The 21,067-nt window shown below is 50.9% G+C and overlaps 8 protein-coding genes across 8 annotated transcripts; 3 read left to right on the forward strand and 5 right to left on the reverse strand.

The window, feature by feature from the left end:
- Window positions 1-841: 841 nt before the first annotated feature.
- CORC01_07189 (LysM domain-containing protein) lies at window positions 842-3,210 on the reverse strand (the record flags this gene model as incomplete). The annotated part of the gene is made up of 6 exons (XM_022618827.1): window positions 842-1,744; window positions 1,800-2,000; window positions 2,061-2,166; window positions 2,230-2,729; window positions 2,783-2,948; window positions 3,005-3,210. The coding sequence occupies 6 exons, from the start codon at window positions 3,208-3,210 to the stop codon at window positions 842-844; spliced, it is 2,082 nt and encodes a 693-aa protein (XP_022474727.1).
- A 1,165-nt stretch (window positions 3,211-4,375) lies between these two features.
- CORC01_07190 (glycosyl hydrolase family 18) lies at window positions 4,376-8,552 on the forward strand (the record flags this gene model as incomplete). Its single annotated transcript, XM_022618828.1, has 8 exons — window positions 4,376-4,404; window positions 5,136-5,580; window positions 5,660-5,777; window positions 5,830-5,943; window positions 6,005-6,435; window positions 6,493-7,099; window positions 7,165-7,334; window positions 7,401-8,552. 8 exons carry the CDS (start codon window positions 4,376-4,378, stop codon window positions 8,550-8,552), a joined length of 3,066 nt encoding a protein of 1,021 aa, XP_022474728.1.
- Window positions 8,553-8,646: 94 nt separating this feature from the next.
- CORC01_07191 (uncharacterized protein) lies at window positions 8,647-9,513 on the reverse strand (the record flags this gene model as incomplete). The annotated part of the gene is made up of 2 exons (XM_022618829.1): window positions 8,647-8,748; window positions 8,800-9,513. The coding sequence occupies 2 exons, from the start codon at window positions 9,511-9,513 to the stop codon at window positions 8,647-8,649; spliced, it is 816 nt and encodes a 271-aa protein (XP_022474729.1).
- A 717-nt stretch (window positions 9,514-10,230) lies between these two features.
- On the reverse strand, window positions 10,231-10,410 carry CORC01_07192 (uncharacterized protein; the record flags this gene model as incomplete). The annotated part of the gene is made up of 1 exon (XM_022618830.1): window positions 10,231-10,410. The coding sequence occupies one exon, from the start codon at window positions 10,408-10,410 to the stop codon at window positions 10,231-10,233; it is 180 nt and encodes a 59-aa protein (XP_022474730.1).
- A 1,183-nt stretch (window positions 10,411-11,593) lies between these two features.
- On the forward strand, window positions 11,594-11,916 carry CORC01_07193 (uncharacterized protein; the record flags this gene model as incomplete). Its single annotated transcript, XM_022618831.1, has 2 exons — window positions 11,594-11,602; window positions 11,668-11,916. The coding sequence occupies 2 exons, from the start codon at window positions 11,594-11,596 to the stop codon at window positions 11,914-11,916; spliced, it is 258 nt and encodes an 85-aa protein (XP_022474731.1).
- An 881-nt stretch (window positions 11,917-12,797) lies between these two features.
- CORC01_07194 (uncharacterized protein) lies at window positions 12,798-13,286 on the forward strand (the record flags this gene model as incomplete). The annotated part of the gene is made up of 1 exon (XM_022618832.1): window positions 12,798-13,286. The coding sequence occupies one exon, from the start codon at window positions 12,798-12,800 to the stop codon at window positions 13,284-13,286; it is 489 nt and encodes a 162-aa protein (XP_022474732.1).
- A 761-nt stretch (window positions 13,287-14,047) lies between these two features.
- CORC01_07195 (uncharacterized protein) lies at window positions 14,048-15,199 on the reverse strand (the record flags this gene model as incomplete). The annotated part of the gene is made up of 1 exon (XM_022618833.1): window positions 14,048-15,199. The coding sequence occupies one exon, from the start codon at window positions 15,197-15,199 to the stop codon at window positions 14,048-14,050; it is 1,152 nt and encodes a 383-aa protein (XP_022474733.1).
- Window positions 15,200-16,070: 871 nt separating this feature from the next.
- Window positions 16,071-17,501, reverse strand: CORC01_07196 (uncharacterized protein; the record flags this gene model as incomplete). Its single annotated transcript, XM_022618834.1, has 2 exons — window positions 16,071-16,873; window positions 16,940-17,501. 2 exons carry the CDS (start codon window positions 17,499-17,501, stop codon window positions 16,071-16,073), a joined length of 1,365 nt encoding a protein of 454 aa, XP_022474734.1.
- Window positions 17,502-21,067: the final 3,566 nt, after the last annotated feature.

Below are 21,067 nucleotides of genomic sequence, written 5' to 3' on the forward strand. Positions count from 1 at the left end.
ACACCTGCATCAGTGCAAGCTTCCTCCAGGTCTTTAGGATCCCCATATTCTATCCTCGACGGGAAGATCATATCATCAACAATTGCTCTGACGCGAGCGCGATCCGAGTAGGGAGTGAGATCCAAACTTTAAGAGAGAGAATCGTTCTTCCACGTTCAGCTAGAGACCGTCTCGTTTATTTCTACCCTAATGAGGAGGAAGGGGCCTCTGCCAGGGTTATTCTAGACTCTCTTCAAGGCTTAAAGCCGGAACCGCCTGCTGTGGTTTACCTCCAGCCCGAGGACCTTGGTGAATGGATAACGGCAAGCGAGGCAGTACAAGCTTCAGTGGAATTGTCAAAGAGAAGGTCAGATCTTGAAGACTTTGACGCGGACTCTGATTGCGATTTGATTATGCCAATGGCCGATTTTCAACGCGAGTGAGAAGGCAAGTATCATACCTCGGCTTTTTTAGGCTTGTAGGCGTCCGCAGGAGTATTCTTAGACTACCTATTACTTAGTAATTCCGGCACGGGGAGACATTCAATTTCCGTATCTCATACGCCTCTGCCAGCATCTCAGTCATCCGATCTAAGAGCTTTCTTCATGGCAATTACGGATCAAAGGCATTAGGTCGCGTTATTACACCCACATCACTGAATGTAAAGTCCACCAATCTCACTCACTTTGGCCACGTTGCTGAGACACGGACCACATCTTGCGAAAAGAGTTCTTTGGGCCATTATCTGAATCACTTAAAGTACACCATTCGGTGGATTTCGGTTTAATTTGACCCAGATATACGTCAAGGCGTTGCCATAATTACTTAGGTATTAATTTTGATTGATAGGTCTGAGGACGTCCTACTTTGTAACACTAATGCAATAATATTCCAGAGCCCACATCGACGAGGCGCAGTTTTCCCCATTCGCCCCCAAAATCGGATTCCACGCATACAGTTGAGCCAGAGTGATCCCAGCAGAGCTTGAGAAAGTGGTGCAGGTCGCGCCCGAAGGTGCTTCGGCGTAACGAGCACAGTTGGAGTCGATGCCAGCTTGGGTCGGACCAGGCGCAGCCACAGTGATGCCGACGCAGTAATATTCGTTTGCCCACATAGAAGACGCACAATTTGCTCCATTGGCACCGAGAACTGTGTTCCAGGCGTACAGCTGATCAGTCGAAATGCTGTTGCTGCTCGCGAAGTCGCCGCAGACCACTCCGGTCGGCGCCTTGGCAAACTTGGAACAGCTGGACACGATGCCGGTCTGGGTCGGGCCAGGGGCTGTCACTTGAGTAGCAGTCGTCGAAACTGCAGCGGTGGCTGTTGTTGCCTGTGTCGTCGTTGCTGCTGCTGATGATGATGATCCAACAACACCAACACAGTAATACTCCTCTGCCCACATGGAGCCTGCGCAGTTCTCTCCGTTGGCTCCCAGCACGGTATTCCACGCGTAGAGCTGAGCCGGTGTGATATTGTTGCGAGAGGCAAAGACGGTGCAAACGTCGCCAGAGATGGCCTCTGCGAACTTGTTGCAGCTGGACGTGATTCCCGTCTGGGTTGGACCCGGTGCAGCCACGGCTGAAGTCTGAGTTGGTTTCCACGTGCCGATGCAATAGTACTCACTAGCCCATAGAGCGGTTGAGCACTCGGAACCAGCAGTACCAAGCACCGGGTTCCATGCGTAAAGCTGTGTTGGTTCAATCGAGTTACGCGTGGCAAACCCTTCACAGCCGTCTCCGGCGGTAGCACTGGCGTAGTTATTGCACTGTAATCCATAGGGTTAGTCTTGTGCTTTGAATGCTACCAATGGCTTGTCTTACGTTGGTGACAAGACCGTCTTGAGTTGGGCTTGGAGCCGCTCCTCCAGAAACTGGGTTGACTATGTCTGTTGCGGTCGTTGTTGGTGTCACAATGCCCCCAGCACCACCTCGCTGCTGGTTTCCTGCGTTGGCAGCTGTGCCTAAAGGCGGTGCAGGCAGAGTATATGTAGCGTTAACGCCAGGAGAACTATCCAGCGTGTCCTATTAGTCCGAGTGTTCGTTCAGGAAAGTTGTTGGCAGACTTTCTTACCTAATGCATACATATTGGCCCTCGGAAAGACTATCACATAGTCCAAGAACATACGTATTCCACTTTTTGAACTGGACAATTGTAGTGCCTCCGCCAATGGATGCCGCGATGCTTTCACTTGAAGATCTTTGTCAGCTTTTACGCGAAACGGAATGGTCGAGATTGTTTCCCAATACTTACCAGGTCTCGTTGCTTCCGACTTTCTGCAATGTGCATCGTTGAGGTAGACAAACATAGCCAGAGACGGCGCAGGTATCGCTGTTCGTGAACCATTGCAGGGCTCCGGTGCTCACACCATACTGAGAAGACAAGTCACCGCATGACGATGCCTGCCTGGCTTTCAGCCCGGGTGTCGATCTCTCAAACCAACTCAAGTCTTCGGCTCTCTTGGATGCGGCAGCAGAGCCAATCGTCTGGCCAACACACGTGGTCGTAGCAGCGGCTGTGGAAGTGGTAGCAGTGGCCACGGCAGTCGTCGAGGATCCTACGTCAACGGAAGACAGGGGCTCCGCAGCATCGTAGTCCCAGGGCAATCGTATCGTGAAGTCGGGAATAGTGATGTTGCAGACATCTTGGATGTCAAAAATCTGATCAGCGAGGTAATCCGAGTAGTCGGTATCCGGGAGGAAAATTGACGTCAGCCGAGTGTAAAGCTGATTGATGAAACAATCGCTGCACAGCTGGTTCCCATGTTAGTGTAAACTTGATGTCGACTACCAATGAACAGCCTTACAATATCGTCTTCGTAAAGATTTGCCAGGCGAACATTTGCCTCGGGGATATCCGTAGAATTTCCGCCGCAGGTAGGATCTGAAGGATTGGCATCGCAGTCAACTCGCAAAACGTCAGCTCCGACCCACTCCTGAGACTCGGTGAGACAGTATGTGTAGTTCTCGGACCTTGGAAACAATCAGCATTTGAGCATGCATAGATAGCAACAGGAAATGATACTTACCGGGATTCTAGACAGGCGAAGATAAGATTGTCGACAACACGCTCAGTGACCGTCCATATGGGGACAAGCTTTCCATACGCCGTGAAAGTTTGCTCATAACAGGGGTCAGAGGCATTGTAGTTCCAAGAACCAACAGCTTCAGCACAGCCAGAGTCACAGATAGCCGTAAGATTATCATCGGTCCACCAGTAGTTCTCCAGGTTCATCGTCATTTGCAGTAACGTCTGGTCACATTCTGGAATAGTCTGATTTCTGTTTGACGAATGAGCTACAGTGAACGGCAAGAATCTTTCAGGTCAAGACACTCACAGCGCCGCAATGCAGTCTGATGTGACGTTCAGTGACTTGGCGAGCTTGTCACCATTGATTGCTGGGTAAAGATTGAAAGAGTGACATGTTTGGATGGAAACAAACGCAACAAGCAGAAGTTGGAATAAATGACACTTCATGACGAGAAAGTTGGCCTAGAGCAGCTGGCTCTGTGCTGGTAAGGAATGGACGGCCGCAGGATTGGTACTGCGGCTCATGTCATGAGCGAGATCTTCGGTATTTGGATCAAGAGCGACTTTGCCAAGGAAGGAAGACAATGATAGTTCACCATCGGGCTCGCGCATCCCGTCAATGGAGTCAGCATCAGGTCCGGCACTACAGTAACGGAAATTGGTCTGACAACAATGATCCCACAGGTCTATGTGAAGTTGCATTAGGCTGCAGCTCCTAAGTATGGGGCCTGCAAGGAACGCCTGACCCTCGCCATGTGATATTGAAAGTCGAGAGAGGAGATTGAAGAAATGCAGGAGACGGGAGTGCTTTCTGCAGGGTTTAATTCCTTGCCGGAATCGGACCTCACCCAACTTTCAGAGTCGACAATCGTACCTTGCTTCCTCTGCGCGAGCCGCGACGCGACTTGATAGGCCTGCTGTCTATCTAGACTGCAAGGAAAAGGAGTTGTCTCAATTTTTTTGCCTCCAGTTAAGCAGCGACGGCCCGATGCCGTTCTGTAGCCTGCGGCACAGCCACGATCTGGACTCAATAAGTGGTTCATGTCAGCGGCATTTTGTTGCCGAGAGCCAAGAGTGGCCAAGAGTAGCCAAGTCAATGTAAGCTTTTTTGTGACAGGGGCCGGGGTTTAGATTAGATTCTCCGCCCAACAAGGTTCAAAGGGTCACATCGCCAGCTCTCTGCAACCAGCCTGCTTACTCCCTGCGGCGGTTGGTCTTGGATTTGGGATGGCTTCCGAAGCAGGTCAGATGCTAATTCAGTCAAAAAGAGGGTCATTTGATATCAATCATATTCAGGCTGATGATGAACTTTTGCCAAGCCGGTCAAAGCCGCCGAGACCGTCTGATTATCAGAGTCTCAATCGACAAGATGACGGCCTTCATGGGCTATTTCCTGCAGTCAGCAGAGAGTGCTAGCGACTTTCCACCTTGAAATGTTTATCTCTGTAGCATCAGCTCAATCTCACTCTGCGTCAAATGGCCCGCGTCGGATTGCGACCATGGCCCCTGCAACCCGGTGTGGATCGGGGGCGAGCAAGCCTGCATGCTATTGTTGCCTGTCTGTGAACGACACTCTGGTTCTCGATCCTGAAGGAGCTGGTCCCAGGGCCAGAGAGTGGCCATATTTGTGTCTAGAGGGCTGCCATCTTGCTCTAGAAACTCGCTCACTTTGATTCACCCATCATTCCAGAGAGTCGTGCAAGGCCGCGGTGATGTTTCCACTCATTCTTCTTTACGCCTTTGTGGCAGCCATTCCTTTCCTCATCTCAGCCGTTCCTTTAGATTCTAACAACCATCACGTCGCGCCTACCACTCCTTATATAATACCTTCTCTTGATCATCTCCTTACAGGACGAGCCCTTCCGACCGGTACCTGCAATGCAGATACTCCATGTGAGAATGCGGCTTGCTGTGGTACCAACGGGCTCTGTGGCTACTCGCCGACAGAGTGCGGCAAGGGAAATTGCACTTCGAACTGTGATGCCAAAGCTCAATGCGGACAATACGGCAAAGAAGGCTCTCAGGAATGCCCCCTGAGTGTCTGTTGTTCCGAGTTTGGGTGAGTGGTAGTGTTGACGAAACTTCGTTCAACCGCATCAATCATTCGTTTGCTGATTGACACACGCTAGCTTTTGTGGCTCTACGAGTGATTTCTGCGGTAAAGGCTGCCAAAAGGATTTTGGCGGTTGCGGCAATGTCACAAGACCCTCCTGTTCTGGCAATTCTGTCTCCAAGCGCACAATTGGGTACTACGAGGCATGGTCAAATACTCGCAGTTGCCAAGCAGTCTCGCCGGAGGACCTCAACCTCAACGGTTTCTCCCACATCAACTTTGCTTTCGCGTTTTTTGACCCGCAGACCTTCCAGATCGCTCCCATGGACACGGAGACTGGAAAGTTGTACAGTCGATTCACAGCACTCAAAAAAAACAACGCAGGGCTAGAAGCATGGATCTCTGTTGGCGGCTGGTCTTTCACGGATCCAGGAGCCACCAGGAGTGCCTTTAGCGACATGACAAGCACCTCTGACAACAGGAAGAAATTCATCTCTGGCCTGATTGACTTCATGGAACACGTAAGCTACGATGCACAATCTGGGCCAAGCATCATCCTCGACGGAACTTTTTCCTAAACTGACATCAATCCGCTTGTAGTACGGCTTCGATGGTGTTGATCTTGATTGGGAGTACCCCCAAGCCGACGACAGAGGCGGCGTCACAGCAGACAAGAAGAACTACGCTCTACTCACCAAGGAGCTCAGAGCCGCGTTTGGTACGTATTTCTTGGTGCTTTATGGTCTTTCGGCTTTACTAAGTTGCTTAAGGCTCCCGTTACGGAATTTCAATGACACTGCCGACGTCATATTGGTATCTCCAGCATTTCGACCTTGCATCCATTCAAGACAATGTTGATTGGTTCAACTTCATGGCCTATGACTGTGAGTCTGACTTGATACGTGCCTTGAATTCTCAGAACTTGCGGCTGACATTACTGAGAAGTGCACGGAACCTGGGACGCTGCTTCCAAGTTTGTTGGACCTTATCTTGCCCCTCATACCAATGTCACCGAGATTGACATGGGCCTTGACCTGCTCTGGAGAGCTGGTGTCAAGCCTGCCAAGGTCATCCTGGGACTCGGGTGGTATGGACGCAGCTTCACGCTTTCAGATGCCTCCTGCAACAAGCCTAACGGCGTGTGCCAGTTCTCTGGCGGTGCCGAGGCTGGTGCCTGTTCGAACGCATCAGGCATCTTGACTCTGCAAGAAATCAACGAGGTGATCGACTATAACGATGTCAAGCCGGTGTGGGACAAGGAGGCCATGGTGAAATGGATTACCTGGGATAACAACCAATGGGTTTCATACGACGACGACGACACGTTTGAGCAAAAGCGCAAATTTGCCAACTCCCGTTGCTTGGGAGGTACAATGGTGAGAGTCATTTCCGTTCTGTTTCACTTCATTTCCCAGACTAATCAGGAGCGTTAGGTCTGGGCCATGGATCAGAGAGATCAGGGGGAGGATAATGGCTTGGCGCCGGCGTCCGGAGTCACCACCGGACAGCAAGAAGACGCCCAAGAAATGGCCCAAGGCCTTGCCGCCGGAGTTTCGTGCTACACAACAGATTGCGGAGCCAGCTGCAAGAAGGGCACGAATCCAGTCACCCAAATGAACGGCCAGCCTGGTATGCTCTCGACCAGTGATCGCTGCGACAAAAACAAGTATCGCACGCTCTGCTGCGACGATGGCACAACCATGGGCACTTGCAAGTGGCGCGGTTATCGCGGCTTGGGCTTGTCATGCATGGGTGGCTGCGACGACGAAGAGACGGAGGTTCTTCAAGACACGAATAATCACAGCAAGAATGGCGACCAGACGTGTACTGGCGGTATCCAAAGCTACTGCTGCAAGGGCTTTGAGTCGGCCCCAACAAAAGAAGAGCTAAAAGAAGAGGCCGAGGAAAAGGCCAAGGAATTGGCCGAAGAAGCTGCTGAACAGGCAGCTCTCGACATTGCGGCCAAGGCTTTCTGTCGACTTGCCATTCCAGCCCTCCTGGCTCCATTGGAGTTGATTGAAGCTGCGATCCCGATCATCGGTATGTTCAGATTAACCCTCACCTTTTCAAATACGTTCTTGATGACTCGGTACTGATGAGTTTAGGCGAAATCCTCGATATCGCCGAGATTGCCGCGACACCAGCTCTGATTCAACTTTGTACAGATGGTATTGAGAAAGAAGGCAAAGCTGTGTTCAAGGTATTCGGTAAAGAACATTCCTTGTCGTTCAACAAACCATCCAAGACAGTGTCCCGGCCGCCGAAGTCTAGTCACGTAAGCCGCTTCCTCATTGCTCTCTGTACCTTGCCTTTCACGTAGTCAAATACTAACAGCTACCAGTCGCCAGCAAAGACCTCTTCGTGCGACTCCAACGTCAAGCGCGCAGACGACGAGAGACCCTGTAAGAGACGAAAGCGCGTCATGGTATCACACCGAACCAGTGAAATCGTGGTATCGACAAGCAGGCTACCAAACAACGGCTACATGATCCCTTGCGCCGGCGGCGGCGGTGTTTATCCCGAGGCTTGCAAGAATTACAGGTCCATTGTAGACACATACCCGAAGTACAAGATCATCACATGCCCTTACCGCAAGGTCGACGACAAGAAACGTCCCATCACTGCTACCTTCAACAAACAGCGGGCGACGGACCTCTGGGATCCCGTCATCAACGCGCCTAATGGATGCTCTCCAGACGAATACCCGCCAGCGGTGATGGCACCCGTTAATGACGGATACAGCATTCTCAGATCCATGATCGCGGCGGATGACAGGGAGGTACTGAGGTTCCTCAGTGCAAAGCCTCCCTCCGTAGACGGGCAGATGGTTCGCTACCTTGACCTGATTGACAATCGGGATGCCGGAAAGATCTTTGATAAGTGTCGTCAACCGCCTGTAGCCGAAGTTTTACACACTACCACTACTATCATCGACCCGGATGCCAGGGTTCCCGTCGAGTGGCATTTGACCAAAATGGCACTCTCGCGTCTCGTTTGGGAACTCGACTTTGCCGGTCTACCGGATGACTCTGATGACTACGGTATCGCGGACAACATCTGCGTGCCAACGATTAACGGAGTGAAGCACCCCGGTTACGCGCTTCTCAACGAGGATGAATACTTTGACACCCACCCCGCGGAGGCAGCTCTGAGAGACACGTGGCCCAAAGGTCCTTCGCAGAAGCGCTGGGTTGAGCCGGCGGGACTTGTGGTGGTGGGTGCCAACTCAACGCGAGTGGCAACGCCAGAAGAACTGCGCGACCACCTCGGATTCGACGACTGCACGGATAGCAGTTGCTCACGAGAAATCGAGAAGCTGAAGGATGTAGCCAGGACGTTCCGGGACAAGGCCGGGAGGGCGGCCAACTCACCTGCTGAAGCGCCGGCACCTGAGCCAACACCTGTCCATGAGCATCATGACATTCAAGCCCCTCCTCCAAGCCAACCCGGACGGTCGTTTGATTCTGATATTCCTATGTATACTGGTGTCTGATATGTTCAGGTTTATAGCCAGAGTTGAACGCAATTCACAACATCTTTTGGTGTCCCTGCCTCTTCTTGTGCCAGTACCGCTAGTTATCCATCTGCTATATGTCTGCTTGCGTCAACCATTCTGCCAGCTTCTTGCGGCCCTCTTCACCCATGTATTTTCCTGGCCATCCATTTTGAGCCAAAATCTCCCTGATTTCCTTGGAAGAAAGTCAGCCAGATCCGATCAGACAGGGCACAGTACGACTTACCTGGGTTTCCTTGCTCGAATACCCTTGCCAAAGCACTCCTGGATAGTTGTGACGGGGAAGACCAAAGTACAAAAACGTCTTGTACTTTTCAAGTATTCCCTCTAGCCATGATCCCAATGGAAGTGTAACATCGTCGCACAATGTTTCTCTCCACATCCGTGGGTCGCCCTCCTCATATCTACCGACCGGCTCGGGGTAAACAGGACCCGTAATGATGTACTTGGTCACCGTTCCATCCATAGTGTCCAAGAGCCAAATGTCGCCGTCCCTATTCACACTCATAGTGAGGGGAATCACCCAAGGCGGAAAGCCCTTCAATGATTGAAGATCATGGGACAGAGCGTGTAGCCACTTGGGCTTGAACACTCCAACGGCTGGTATTAAAGCCACGGCGGTACGATAGTTGATGGGAAACGTCTCCGGCGTGATCCAAAAGGGATTGCCATCCATGTACGGTAGATGCCTGATTAAGTCGACGACTCGTTGGTTCAAATGTCGCATTCCCGTGGCCGCAAGCGATTCGGAGGTGATTTCCGGCCAGCCCCCGGACGGCGCACAGCGCGCCAGTGAGGGGTCGATATGTGGCAGACTCTGGTAGAAAGATGAGAGAGAAGCGACGATATTGTCGCGGGAGTATCGAGGCTGTTGGCCTGGGAGACGGGGGTCTGGTGGGAGATCTTGGGGATCCGGAATCGTCTCCATCTTGGCATTCATCTTGGCATCCGGCGTCGAGCGGCGCGATGAAGCTCCGAGATGGAGACTGGAGAGTCTTAGCTCAGGGAACCCCACGCATTCGTTGGCTTAGTAAGCCTTCAGGGATCAGGACGAAAATGTCTGGCTTCAGGGCCTTGGTTTAGAGCATGCTGACGCTTAGTAATGTGAGAATATTCAAGGTCCCGGAGTCAGGTCTTCTCTTACTAATTCTCAAAACTGGAGTAGCTGCTTGTTTAATGTGAACTATAAGCGTGAAGATCCGGGAGAATATCCAAACATTCGCTATTAGGATAGGTAGAAGGGTCCCGAGGGGAGACTGGGAGCTGCAGGACGTATGCGCTATGTCTTTGGACTTAAAGGAAATCATTAAACGCTTTTCCAAGTCCCAAAGTCAACTCGACTATTAGAGCACTATTCCCGGGATTCGTGTGTGGGTTTGCACTCCTTTGAGCTACTATAGCGATATCCTCCCGGCGTCAAATGCGAAAGAGTAAGGATGCCAGAGTCCTCGTCTTCCTGGCTTTCAATCCTAGCACAGATACGGATAAATCGACAATGTTTAGCGAGTAATTAGACTCGCGAGTGAAGACACAAGACTAGCCCGCTTTTGCGCTTAAATCAACTGATGTGGGCCATGTGGAGTTTATCAAATCTCGCCCATTCATTGCGTTGAGAAACTTGGCGGAAAGATCACGGCGAACCGAGTCGCGACTACAGCTAGTCATGCTCATAGAGCTGGCGAAACAGACGGTGCCAACGTCGAAAGATCTCGTTGAAGGTCTTGTTATCCCGAAAGACATGCCGCATTGCGCATTGTGAAAATAAAGAAGCACCACTCTGCGTCGCTTGTCTCGATGTTGGCGGACGAGGGACTGGCAGTGGCTTCGGTGGCATCATTACTGGCCGTAAGATGCGGGCTCCCAGGCGTGGCGCTCTGTCTCTCACAAAGGTCGAGATATCTTACCATTAGGGATAATATATAATGCCTCACGGTAGCTGCCTGAGGTCAATTATAGCCTGTGTGGCTGCCTCTCTAAATGATCCTACTCTGTCCGGTCCACTAGCCATCTGGGAATCCTCGAGAGAGCGGTAAGCAACCGGGGCGGTTTATGCAGCTTAGGGACATCTCGGCAGGACCGACCTTAGAAGGGCCGAGTAAGTGTCAGCTTTGGGCTCCGCCCCATACAACCCTGCATCATTCCATTGGCACAACAAACCTGCTGGTCTCATCCAGCAATTAGAGGAGTTTGAAGCGATCAAGAACACTCGCGAATTCGAAAGACAAACTCTGCTAAAGCCTCTGGCCGCTGTCACTAACTACTTAGAGAGGTCTCTGGAGTTTGGGGTTGACCTATTGATCATCGCCGACACAATGTCCCCATATTCACAACCACCCCTGCCTCATGACGAAACCATCGTACGACAGTCTCGAAATGGGTTCGTAACAGCATATTCAAGGCCTCCATCGTCTAAGCAAGATTGGACGAAGCCATGTTTTGAGGAACGGCAACTCAAACCTTGGAAATGCTCGGGATACGATATCTTCTCGCGCTTACTGGCATCTGATCAGGACTTTCTACTTCTTCGCAGACTCGGCTACCTTTGTGCATATCTCCTGCTTCGGCTCCAGGATTCAGTTGTCCAACTCTAATAAGAACTTTATCACGTTGATCGGCAATGTAGTAATGAAGCCGGGCCAGATTTCAATAACGGCCCCAACGAGCTGAGCCAATACAGAGACCAACGGATCTGCTTGATGAACTTCGGGGCAACTTATAAGGAAATTGTGATTTTGTTCCCACGATCAGACTTCAGCTCAGGACTCAATTGATTGAGCCATTCTAATTGAAATAGTGTTGAGACGTTCCCGGGTCGAAGCCTTCTCGAGGGCCCAGAACAGAGACATCGAAAGCATTGAGAACTGGCTCTTTGCCCATCCAGGCGCCACCAGCCAGCCAGAGTCTGCTTTCATCGACCAGAGAGACGACTTGATCTCAGTTTCTCCCAAATTCAAAAAAGCCCCCTGAAGCGGGCAATTGAGCTAGTACCTGCTTTGATTGATCTGATACCGTCTTTCAAAATGCGGCCGGTGGAAGCGCTCAGAACTCATCCAATCCGCAAACCCCGACGCTGACTCGAGAATCACTGAAATAGAGTGGGGACTTTTACGACTCGGAGCTGGTTCGCTACCATAAGGATAGAAAGGTCGAGAAGGCCATCACTGCGATAGTCATTGCGGCTGGCTTCCTGATGCTTGTGGCACCGATGTGGATTCTGGTCTTCGTCTCGGGCGCTCTCGAGAGGCTTGGTGTTATAACCGCGCTTGCAGCATTCTTCCTTGCCCTGGTCTCAACGGTGACCGTCGCCACACCATTCGAGACACTGGCAGCAACAGCGGCTTGAGTACCTGGCGGCAATTCTTTTCGGGACTGGCGAAGCTATAGATATACCGCGGTATTGATGGTCTTCATGCAAATAGGCTTTGTGGCGTAGACTTAGTACCAGGGGCAGAGCAGTGCCAAAACCTATATAATCGGCACGCTAACCCAGCGCACTCCATAATGACGCGGGCAACCGATGGCCGGAATCAATTTAATACCAGTTTCCCGCGCCTTTGTCAGCCTCCAATTTCAGTAAACATGCGCCAAGAAATGTTTATGTGACTTTAGCCCAGGCACGTCTGCTCTGGTATCCACTCCTGAAACTCAGAAACCATGCGCGACGGGTGGTCTGGCTCGGCACTGTGCCGACGAGTTGATGATCTTCGCCAGGGGGACCCCATTTTCTAAGAGTTGATGCCTCGTGTGTTGCACGTCAGATCTTCCAAATAGTCAATCGGCAGATTTCTAGTCTAGGATCGGGATGTCAGTGAAACGTTATTTCCTCCCGTCAGCCATGGAATCAACGTGATCCCACCGGCTACATCCTTCCGAAGAAGGCAGGCCGAAAGATGAGTAAAAGGCTCACTAAATTCTTGGTAATTCCTATAATGGATTCGGAACTTGCCAGTTTTGATCACTGCCTATGATATTGGACAGAAATTGACAGGGGTCTATGCAATAGAGTTTCTTTGTATTGTGGCACATGGCGCAATTTGGATGAACTCCTACCAGTGTTACAGCGGCCTATTTCTCCTATCAAGAGCCACTTATTTTCTTTTCGCTGCGGTCCACCTCGTCTATAAGATCATCTTGATCGACGCTCTCAAAGGTAAGTTTGTTTACTTCAACCCCTCGGTCAACCCTTTCACGTCAAAACATCGCGCAAGACGACAGCACAACACAATGCGGACATCATCTTTACTCGCCCTCGGCGTCAGCGTCCTCGCATGGACAACAAGTGCCGCCGGCCTCACCAAGTCTGCAGGCTCCGCGCCGTACTGCCCTCCTCGCCCAGCAACGCCAAAGGAGCAAAAGGTCATTCTCGGAGAGTTCATGCAAGCCTTCTACGAAGAACGAAACGCAACCAAGGCCCTGCTGAACCACGTCGCCGAGGACTACATCCAGCACAACCCCAGCGCCCTGTCCGGTCGGACAAACTCGCTCGGCGTCCTCCAGCCGTTCATCTCCCCGAAGACGGTCAACTACACCATCATGCATAAGAGCTTCCAGGACGATATTGCGTTTATTCACTACCGCATGGATCTCGTGGGCGGTGGGCAGCCATTTGCCGTGGTGGATGTGTTCAGATTCAACGGAACTTGCGTGATGGAACATTGGGACGTGGCGCAGCAGCGAACTGCCAACGCGACAAATCCGCTTGCATTGTTTTAGACCATTCTCAAGTTGCTACTTGCAAAACAGTCGACGTGTAGAGAATATCTAATCACCGAATTTGGCCTACGTAGCTATGATGAAGCCTGCCGAGTCGCTCGCGCTCGAAGAAATCCATCCTGATCCCATGCCTACAGAAGCCGAATAGCTGCCCGGTGATCCGTGATACCAGGCCTTCTAGTCTCATTACCTAAACACATGTAACTTTAATTTGTTCCTCTTCTTCGTTCTTCTGCTCATACATGAGTCACGAACAATCAATTGAGTGGACCAAGGTATTTCACAACAGGTCTTTACATCACTTGTCACAGTCAATCGCCTAGGGGGCTCAGGACCATCAAGGAGAGGTGGGGCAAGTCGTGAGCGTCTCGGCCTCCGTGCCGGCTTGGTCGCCGGAAAAGGAAGGTTGCAACGGACAGCCGGCAGGGGAACGGATATAATCGTAGGTACGGAGTACACATGTACTCCAGATCCCAGACTGATGATGGGGTGTGCTTCTGTCCTGTGCATACAAGCCTGGTCTGCACTTTGCATGTCGTTCATAAGAAGACATGCAGTGATGGACAGCGAGGAGATAGTTATACTCCAAAATCTTGATGACTCAAAAATTGTTGTATGGAATATTGGTAACATTGAATGCAAATGAACAGCTTGTTCATTAGAGTGATCAACAACTTCTTGGCTAAGCTCGGACATTGGTATGAATTGCCAAGGGTACCTCTCAAACTTCCACTTCATTACTCAAGCATACTTTCCCTTCGTCATTTCCAATGAGCCCGAGTCTTGTAAATTTTCCTCTCTTCCTTCGACGCGGAATCTTCACCTCTCCCTGACAGGGCACGAAACCCAATGAGAGTGGTACTGTTGGCGTCAAAACAGTTGGTCACCACAGCTCCTGCGCAAAGGTCGTAAAGCCTCCTCCTAGAGAGATCGCAGTACTTCATGTCAAAAAAGGACACAATGTCGTATCCGACCGATTTGGGGTGTTCGCAAATCTCTTGGGCCGTCTGACCAGGTATCTCGGTCAAGACCAGGTGATCAGGATCCATGTTTGAGCCCTGTCTCTTGCTCAAGCGTGTTGACCGAACTCTGCTTCTGCGTCGATACTCCTTTTCAGATTCACCCTGTTGAACGTACACGTCCTTATTGTACTTGAATCGATCTAGCGCGTCGATCGGGTTCTCATTTGTGCCCTCGACTTTTGGGTTAAGGGAGTCCTTGTTATACTTCAACGGTGGATAGAAGAAAGGTATCGTTCCGTCGGGGATGAGGTGTCTCCAGAAAGAGTAGCGAGGTGTGCTACCGCACAGATACGCCAACTCGCTATTGTATAGCTTCAACTTGTCCGGAGAAGGCAGCATGTCTCTGACGTGGAAGCTCATGGCCCTGGCGTTGAAGTTTGGGTGCGAATGGTCCGAGTCCAGCCAAACGCATTTGGTCATTAGATTGTCCCCTTTGAACTTGCGCTGGCTGTGGTACCATGCTTGGCCGCATTTGTATCCGGTGTCGCCAAAAAACGTCCCACTAAGCTGGCCGTTGGAAACTTGGACCATCGTTATGCAAGTTGCATCGGTGTCGTGACTCAACATGATGTAGTGGGGATCGGCCACCTTTCCGTCGTTCTCATTGTTTGGTATCTTGACCGTACGCTCGCTGCTCTGGTCAATTTTGTCACCTAGCTGGGTGCGGTATCGACCAACTCTGTTGCCATCATCGTCCCAAATGGCAACATCTGGGAAGACCCCGCCAGCATCCTTGAGGTCGCCTCCCGCTCCCGTGACCACGGTCACCCAGGTTTCTGCAATGGGTTTCTCAGGAATGGCCTCTTTGATTATGTAGGCTGCAGGCATAAAGGAGTTGACAGTATTCCATATAAAACCCAAATGGTTATTCATCATGTAACGTGCCAGCATGAACCTTGATGGTAAGTCCTGATGAAAGGGTTGGTGAAGCGACGGACCATCAACACGGAAAGTTTGACTGTAGGCGACACTGTCGGATTTCGGGCGAGGATATTGAGGTTTTTATACCTAGAGAACCTGTTGATTTTGGCATGTTCATCAAGGATGAGTCTGTTGGGCCTTCGGGTGTTCGTGGATTGGCCACATCGAAAGATCTTCGATAGCCTGTCAAAGAATGCGTTTGCCTGTCCCATGGCAATTCATGATATTGGCTTTTCGTTGTGCGATGAATGTTGTGACCCATAGCAAGAACTCTGTCTACCGCATGCGGCTTGGTCGTGACACTGGACATGGTTGGCATTAAGTCTGGGAGGATATACATTAGCCCGCTTCAATGGCCCCCTGGGAGTGTTACACCGGAATGACATTATTGGTGAATGTAGGGGTTGTGACTCTTTATCACTGTGCCAAGGGTCCTTTAATTCTTTCATCTGCGTTGAGTATGGCCATGCTGGTGGAAGCAAATTTCTCCTCCATCAGAAAGGCATTAATTCGGTGCTCCATGGTGAGGAAAAGTCCAAGTTGAGAATTTGAAACCCGATGGTCAATAAGCACGCAACGGGATCTCGTTCGCTTTTATGCACGGTGACACTTCGGGTATGAACTGGCGTGTACAGGTATACAGGAATAAAGATTGATTAGATTAAATCTGTAATGAAAATCCTCCGCTCTAATGATTACCTAACCCTTTGAATGTACAGTAACGAGTGAAATGACTATTAAGTTGGGCTAGCCAAAGCCTCCGCAACCATCCAGACAGCGAGCCATCATGCTCTAGTTGACTTATCCAAGCGCACATGCTTCAGAATGAATCGTATGCCGCTTATTTGGAGCAGAAACTCCAGGAGCTCTCAATGCTCCACGAGAAGCCGGCAGAGAAAGAGGGAATGTAGGAAGCAGCCGAGGGTTGGTACTGCTGGGTGAAGAGGCTGCAGTAGGTACCCTTGGCGACTCCGTTCTGCTTGACCATGAAGGCGTTGAAGAAGTTGCACTTCAGGGGGCTGTAGCCGAAGAAGCTGGCCCAGGAGCTGAGACCAATGGACTTGGAGTTCTGGGCGTTCTGGGAGGCGGCGTAGGTGGCGCAGAGGCTGGCGTCAAAGGGACCGGGGAAGAACTTCTGACCCATGCAGGTGCTGGGGTGGGAGTGGGCGACACCGCCGCAGCCCTGGGGGTTAGTCCAGCCGGGAGGGGTCACGGGAGTGGTGGTGTTGGTCTTCTCGTAGCCGTTGGAGCCGGCAATCACAACCTGGAAGCCGTCACGGGTCTGGCCGGTGTTGGTCGCGGCAGCCTTATCGACGCCGGAGCCCCAGAGAGTGCACTTGTAGTTGGTGATCGACGCCGGGTTGGTGCAAGAGCAGCCCGAGGGGTTGATGGAGGGGTCACGCTCAATGTAGATGTTGATACCGGTGCACAGGCTGGTGTTGTCGCAGTAGCTGGCGCACTGAGCAACATCGTAGCTCTTGAGAGTGTACAGGCCGAGGTAGCTGTTGGCGTTGACAGAGGCGTCTAGGTCCGTGAAGGTGGAGGCATATCCGGAAGGCGTAATGGCTGACTGAGCATCCTTGTGGAACTCAGGGAATGCCTCGAATGCGGCGACAGTGTCAGGCTGGACCTGGGTACCGTATCCTATGATAGAGTAAGTAACATGTAACAGTGGATGGATGACTTTTCAGCCTGATTGTTTGGACTTACCATCGGGCTGAACGGCACAAGGGTCCTCGGGGTTGATGAAGCCACAGTACGTGCCAACCTCATAAGGAGCAGAGCATGAAGTCGCGGTAGTGAAAGCGTTGGTGTTGGTCCAGCTGACCGGAGTGCAGGTTGAAGGAGCCGTGATGACAGGGGCAGATGTGATCACAGCAGAGGATGTGACAACAGCCGTAGTCTTGGTCGGGGTGGTGACGGCAGCGGGAGTGGTCGGAGTGTTGCAGATCGATGTGGTCTTGGCGGCGGCCGGAGGAGTCGTGGTGGGTCCCCAGCAGAGGCCAAAGAAGCAGAATGTGCGCTTGTCAAGGACGTTACGAGCCGCGATAGACTGGGTGGCATTGGCAGAGGCGACGCCGGTGACAGCAGCAGCAGCAGATGAAGAAGCAGCAGCCGCGTTGTAGACGCCGGTCTGGCCTGTGGCCAAGGCGGGGGGTCCAACCAGAGTTGGTGCGGCGGCGGCCAGGATGGCAGCGAAGTCTACTGGCTGGGTGGTAGGCGAAGCCGTTGCGAGAGCCGCGAGGGCAAGGAGATTCAAAGAGTAGCGCATGTTGATGGTTCGAAGCTCGCGTTGAGCGGGAAGCAGGTAGATTCAAAGAGTGTTGGTTGAGAAAGAAGTTAATCTAGCTGAGAAGAGAATGTATTACTCAAGATGAGAAGTGATCGAAGCTGCTGAGATGAGGAGAAAAAAAGCCCAACCAGAGTCGAGGTGAATGCTGGTTATATATTGTTGTGGCCGTAGATAGCGGCGTATTTTGACATCGCGGGCTTAGACCATATCGAGCTGACATTTCTTCTTTAGATCGTATTCCGGCACCCAGTGGCCGAATGGCGCCTCGTACAAGCTCTGAGCACCTCCCAGAAGTGTGGTCCATCGTACCCGTAGTTCAGGTTACCAGAGGTCAGAGCCCTTAGTGAACGGTGAGGCCGATCTCCGTGCTGTCCCCTCCGTAGTGCCGGCAAGTTGTTCGGAGTTGAGAAAGCCACTGGTGGTGAGACCCACATCGTCACTCCCATGAAGCGCGGTGCCGCTTGCTGCTCTCGCGATTCGCGAATAACGGCATTCTGGGGGAGCAGGTATGTCGATCCTACAAAGAAAACGGAATGTTTCACGGCGTACTCTATTGCCAATTGGACACTTTCTCTTTGTTGACGGCCCCTGATGAATTGATCAAACCAACAGCGAAACGGCTCTTGGTGGCTGGCTTTGTCCAAATTAGTCTCGAGAACGCTAGACCGGGTAACTCGGGATCCCCTGAAGCGCTTTGATCCTGGTTCCTCCTGGAGGCTAGGCCCAGAGTAGCACGCCCGAGCATGATTATGACCCGATTAGCTAGCCGTTAGACAGACGTAGCATCACCTAGCATCTTTCAGGTGAGCTGAACGACCGACTTAATACAAAGATGGGAAGGATCAGATCAAACCTGAAAAATGGTGGGTCACTTGGGATTCTGGCCTGCTCTACCTAAACAGTGCAGATACGACTATGCACCCATCCACTTCTTGACGATGAGACTTCGTATAAGTCTGACCGATTAAGGTCGTGAGATAAACATTCGGAAGCTTAGCATTACCTCCCAGCAAGGGCTCTTTGCAGCTGCCTATACCCCGCACGTTGCTAAGCTTATTTTTGAGGGTAATAATCAAGCTTTTTCACGACAACATGAAGTATTCTTAAGTTCCTGGTTGTAAGTTAGTTCCTGATTGTAAGTGACAGCATGTAAACATTGTTTGTGCAGAATGCGAGGTATTAGCATCCGTGCCAAGCTTGTCAGCGTGCACGGTGAGCTGGCTGCCGATGGCGCCCAGCGAAGTCAGAGTCGTAGTCGTTTGGTGGCTTTTGATGCTCGACGGCCCGTCGTCGTCGCAGTGATGCCACGCGTCAACGACTGTGCGGCCGACGGCCTCGGAAAACAGGATGACTACCTACCTAGTCGTATTCAATGGTCTGTGGAAACTGCCACAATGGTGCCTGGTTTCTTTCACCGAGTAAGGTAGCTCTGTTGATGTTGACCGAAGCTAAGCCAGATCCATCGTAGTTACGAGACGAGCCACCACGCTATTTGTATTTTTGGTAATTCTGGTCAGGTACCAATGCTAGCTTGTTTCCTTTTTTTCCAATGCAATGGAACCATGAACGGCTGATTCGACCAGACTTCACGAGATCTTTTGAGAATGACTTTACGCTACCAGTTCCTGCAGTAGTCTAGAGGCAAACAGACATTAGCAAGGTCAAGTTTCGGTCCTCTGCATCATGCATGTGAGATGACCCACCGCCCCCTTTGTTTCCACAAACCAAATGGAGTATTTGGTTTCGCCAAATCCGAATTCCACTTTCCGATGGCAGCAAATAACGATGGATTTGGCCCATCGGTTCACTAATCTGCTGAGCACGTCTGGTCTTTTCCATCAGCGATTCATTCCGACAATGAATCATGGCCCCGACCTTATGAAGGGATTTGGGCAACCCGGCGATGTTGCAAACTCAGTTCAATCACCCTTTCTAGACTAATTCTAACACTTCCACTTTGAGTCGGTGTTGACGATTGAATGCTGTGATTGAGGACATGCCCCCACCCAATTTGGCATGCGGTCTAGTAGCTAGGAGCAAATGCTTCCTTGAAAGTAAATGTTGGTGTCGCACGCAAAGTTTGACATTACTACCTTAGTTTTGGAACCGGTTCACCGGACTTCTGTCATTATATCCCGCGAGACTATATTTCCGCGGCTTGTGCTTTTGTCTGGTCAGACTATTGCAGCTGTCAGTCTGATTCGACTTGAAGACCCCGGAATGCTTGGACGCGTCCCGGAAGTTACCACTACTGTCATGACTGGGCATTCCGGTGGTTTGACTAAGACAGTGACAAATCTTGTCCAGCATTTACTTCTGCGGTCCTAACAATTGTGTCCTCGCGGTATATAGAGGCCTAGTTCTAAGCCGTTTCATTGCAATTTGCAAAATGACGAGAAAGAACCCCTACTACTGGATCAAAAGTATGGTTCTTTCCTTCGTTTGAGTTTCTATTCTAGTTTCTGATATAATCTTTGTAAAAATGTGTCAGGGCGTGCGGTTCACAAATGGAGAAGTCAGCAATGGAGCACTTAACGAATGGATCTGGAGGTAGGTATGGGTAGTTGAGAGCATTCGAATCTGGATGGACCCCTACGATAGCTCTAAAAGGAGGGTTTTATATCCCTCATTTGACTAATAGGGGCTCACCAGAGGGCACCCTTTTCAGACACCTGACAAATTCATTGTTCTAATCTGCCTCCCTCTCCTACACTTGATAGTGTTAACGTTTTTATCAATCTTAACCCAAGTAAGTTATACAGATTTCCGGGTAGTTTAAGTAACTCCAAATATTCTATCTACACATTGGTGATTTGGGCTGACCCAAATTACCCAGGGGCCTTCCCCACAAGTGCTGCCCAAACCCATCCTCTACCCATTGACCCATGGGCTCTTCTGAGCCTAGTACTGGTGTATTTGGCGACGAAAGATTTGTCATCAAGGTTGAATGGGGATTTGATGCTTTTGAGAGAATTGAACAGTCCTTCTTGCGATTCAATACACACATGGTATCGACGCTCTTAGTTCTTTAGTCTGTCTAACTTTGGAGCGCACGACGAGAGTTGTGGGGCATACACTTATTGGATCTCTGAGCTTGTGTTTCATTTCTGATAATTTGAAGCTTCTGCGTTTGAATCCTTCGCGTGTTCAGATCAACAACAACCTCCGTCGACAGGAGACAAACCGCTCATCACATCAGTCGCCGGCATTATTCCTAAGGATAAAGGACAATGGAAGCTGATACGAGATGGGGCTTGGGAGACCCCAGTCCCTAGAAATAGACGGGTGATACTGATTATGCATCATAAATAATCATATAGTGACAGTGCTTACGGAAGTCTCCGCAGGCTTCAGCATGAAGTTTGATTTAGAGAGACCTCCGACTTTTGTCTTTGTAATACCCAGAGTAAGTAGGTACACTTATTCATTTATTTGATACCCGTGCAAGCACTTTTTGATCCGGGGTCTTGATCGAGCTGCGGCGCAGTTATCCCGCTTCTTCAATTCTTCATCTTCCATTGCTCACTCAATCTGTTCAACTTGCC

The sequence above is a fragment of the Colletotrichum orchidophilum genome (assembly GCF_001831195.1).
Source record: "Colletotrichum orchidophilum strain IMI 309357 chromosome Unknown Scaffold_56.1, whole genome shotgun sequence".
Lineage (NCBI taxonomy): Eukaryota > Fungi > Ascomycota > Sordariomycetes > Glomerellales > Glomerellaceae > Colletotrichum > Colletotrichum orchidophilum.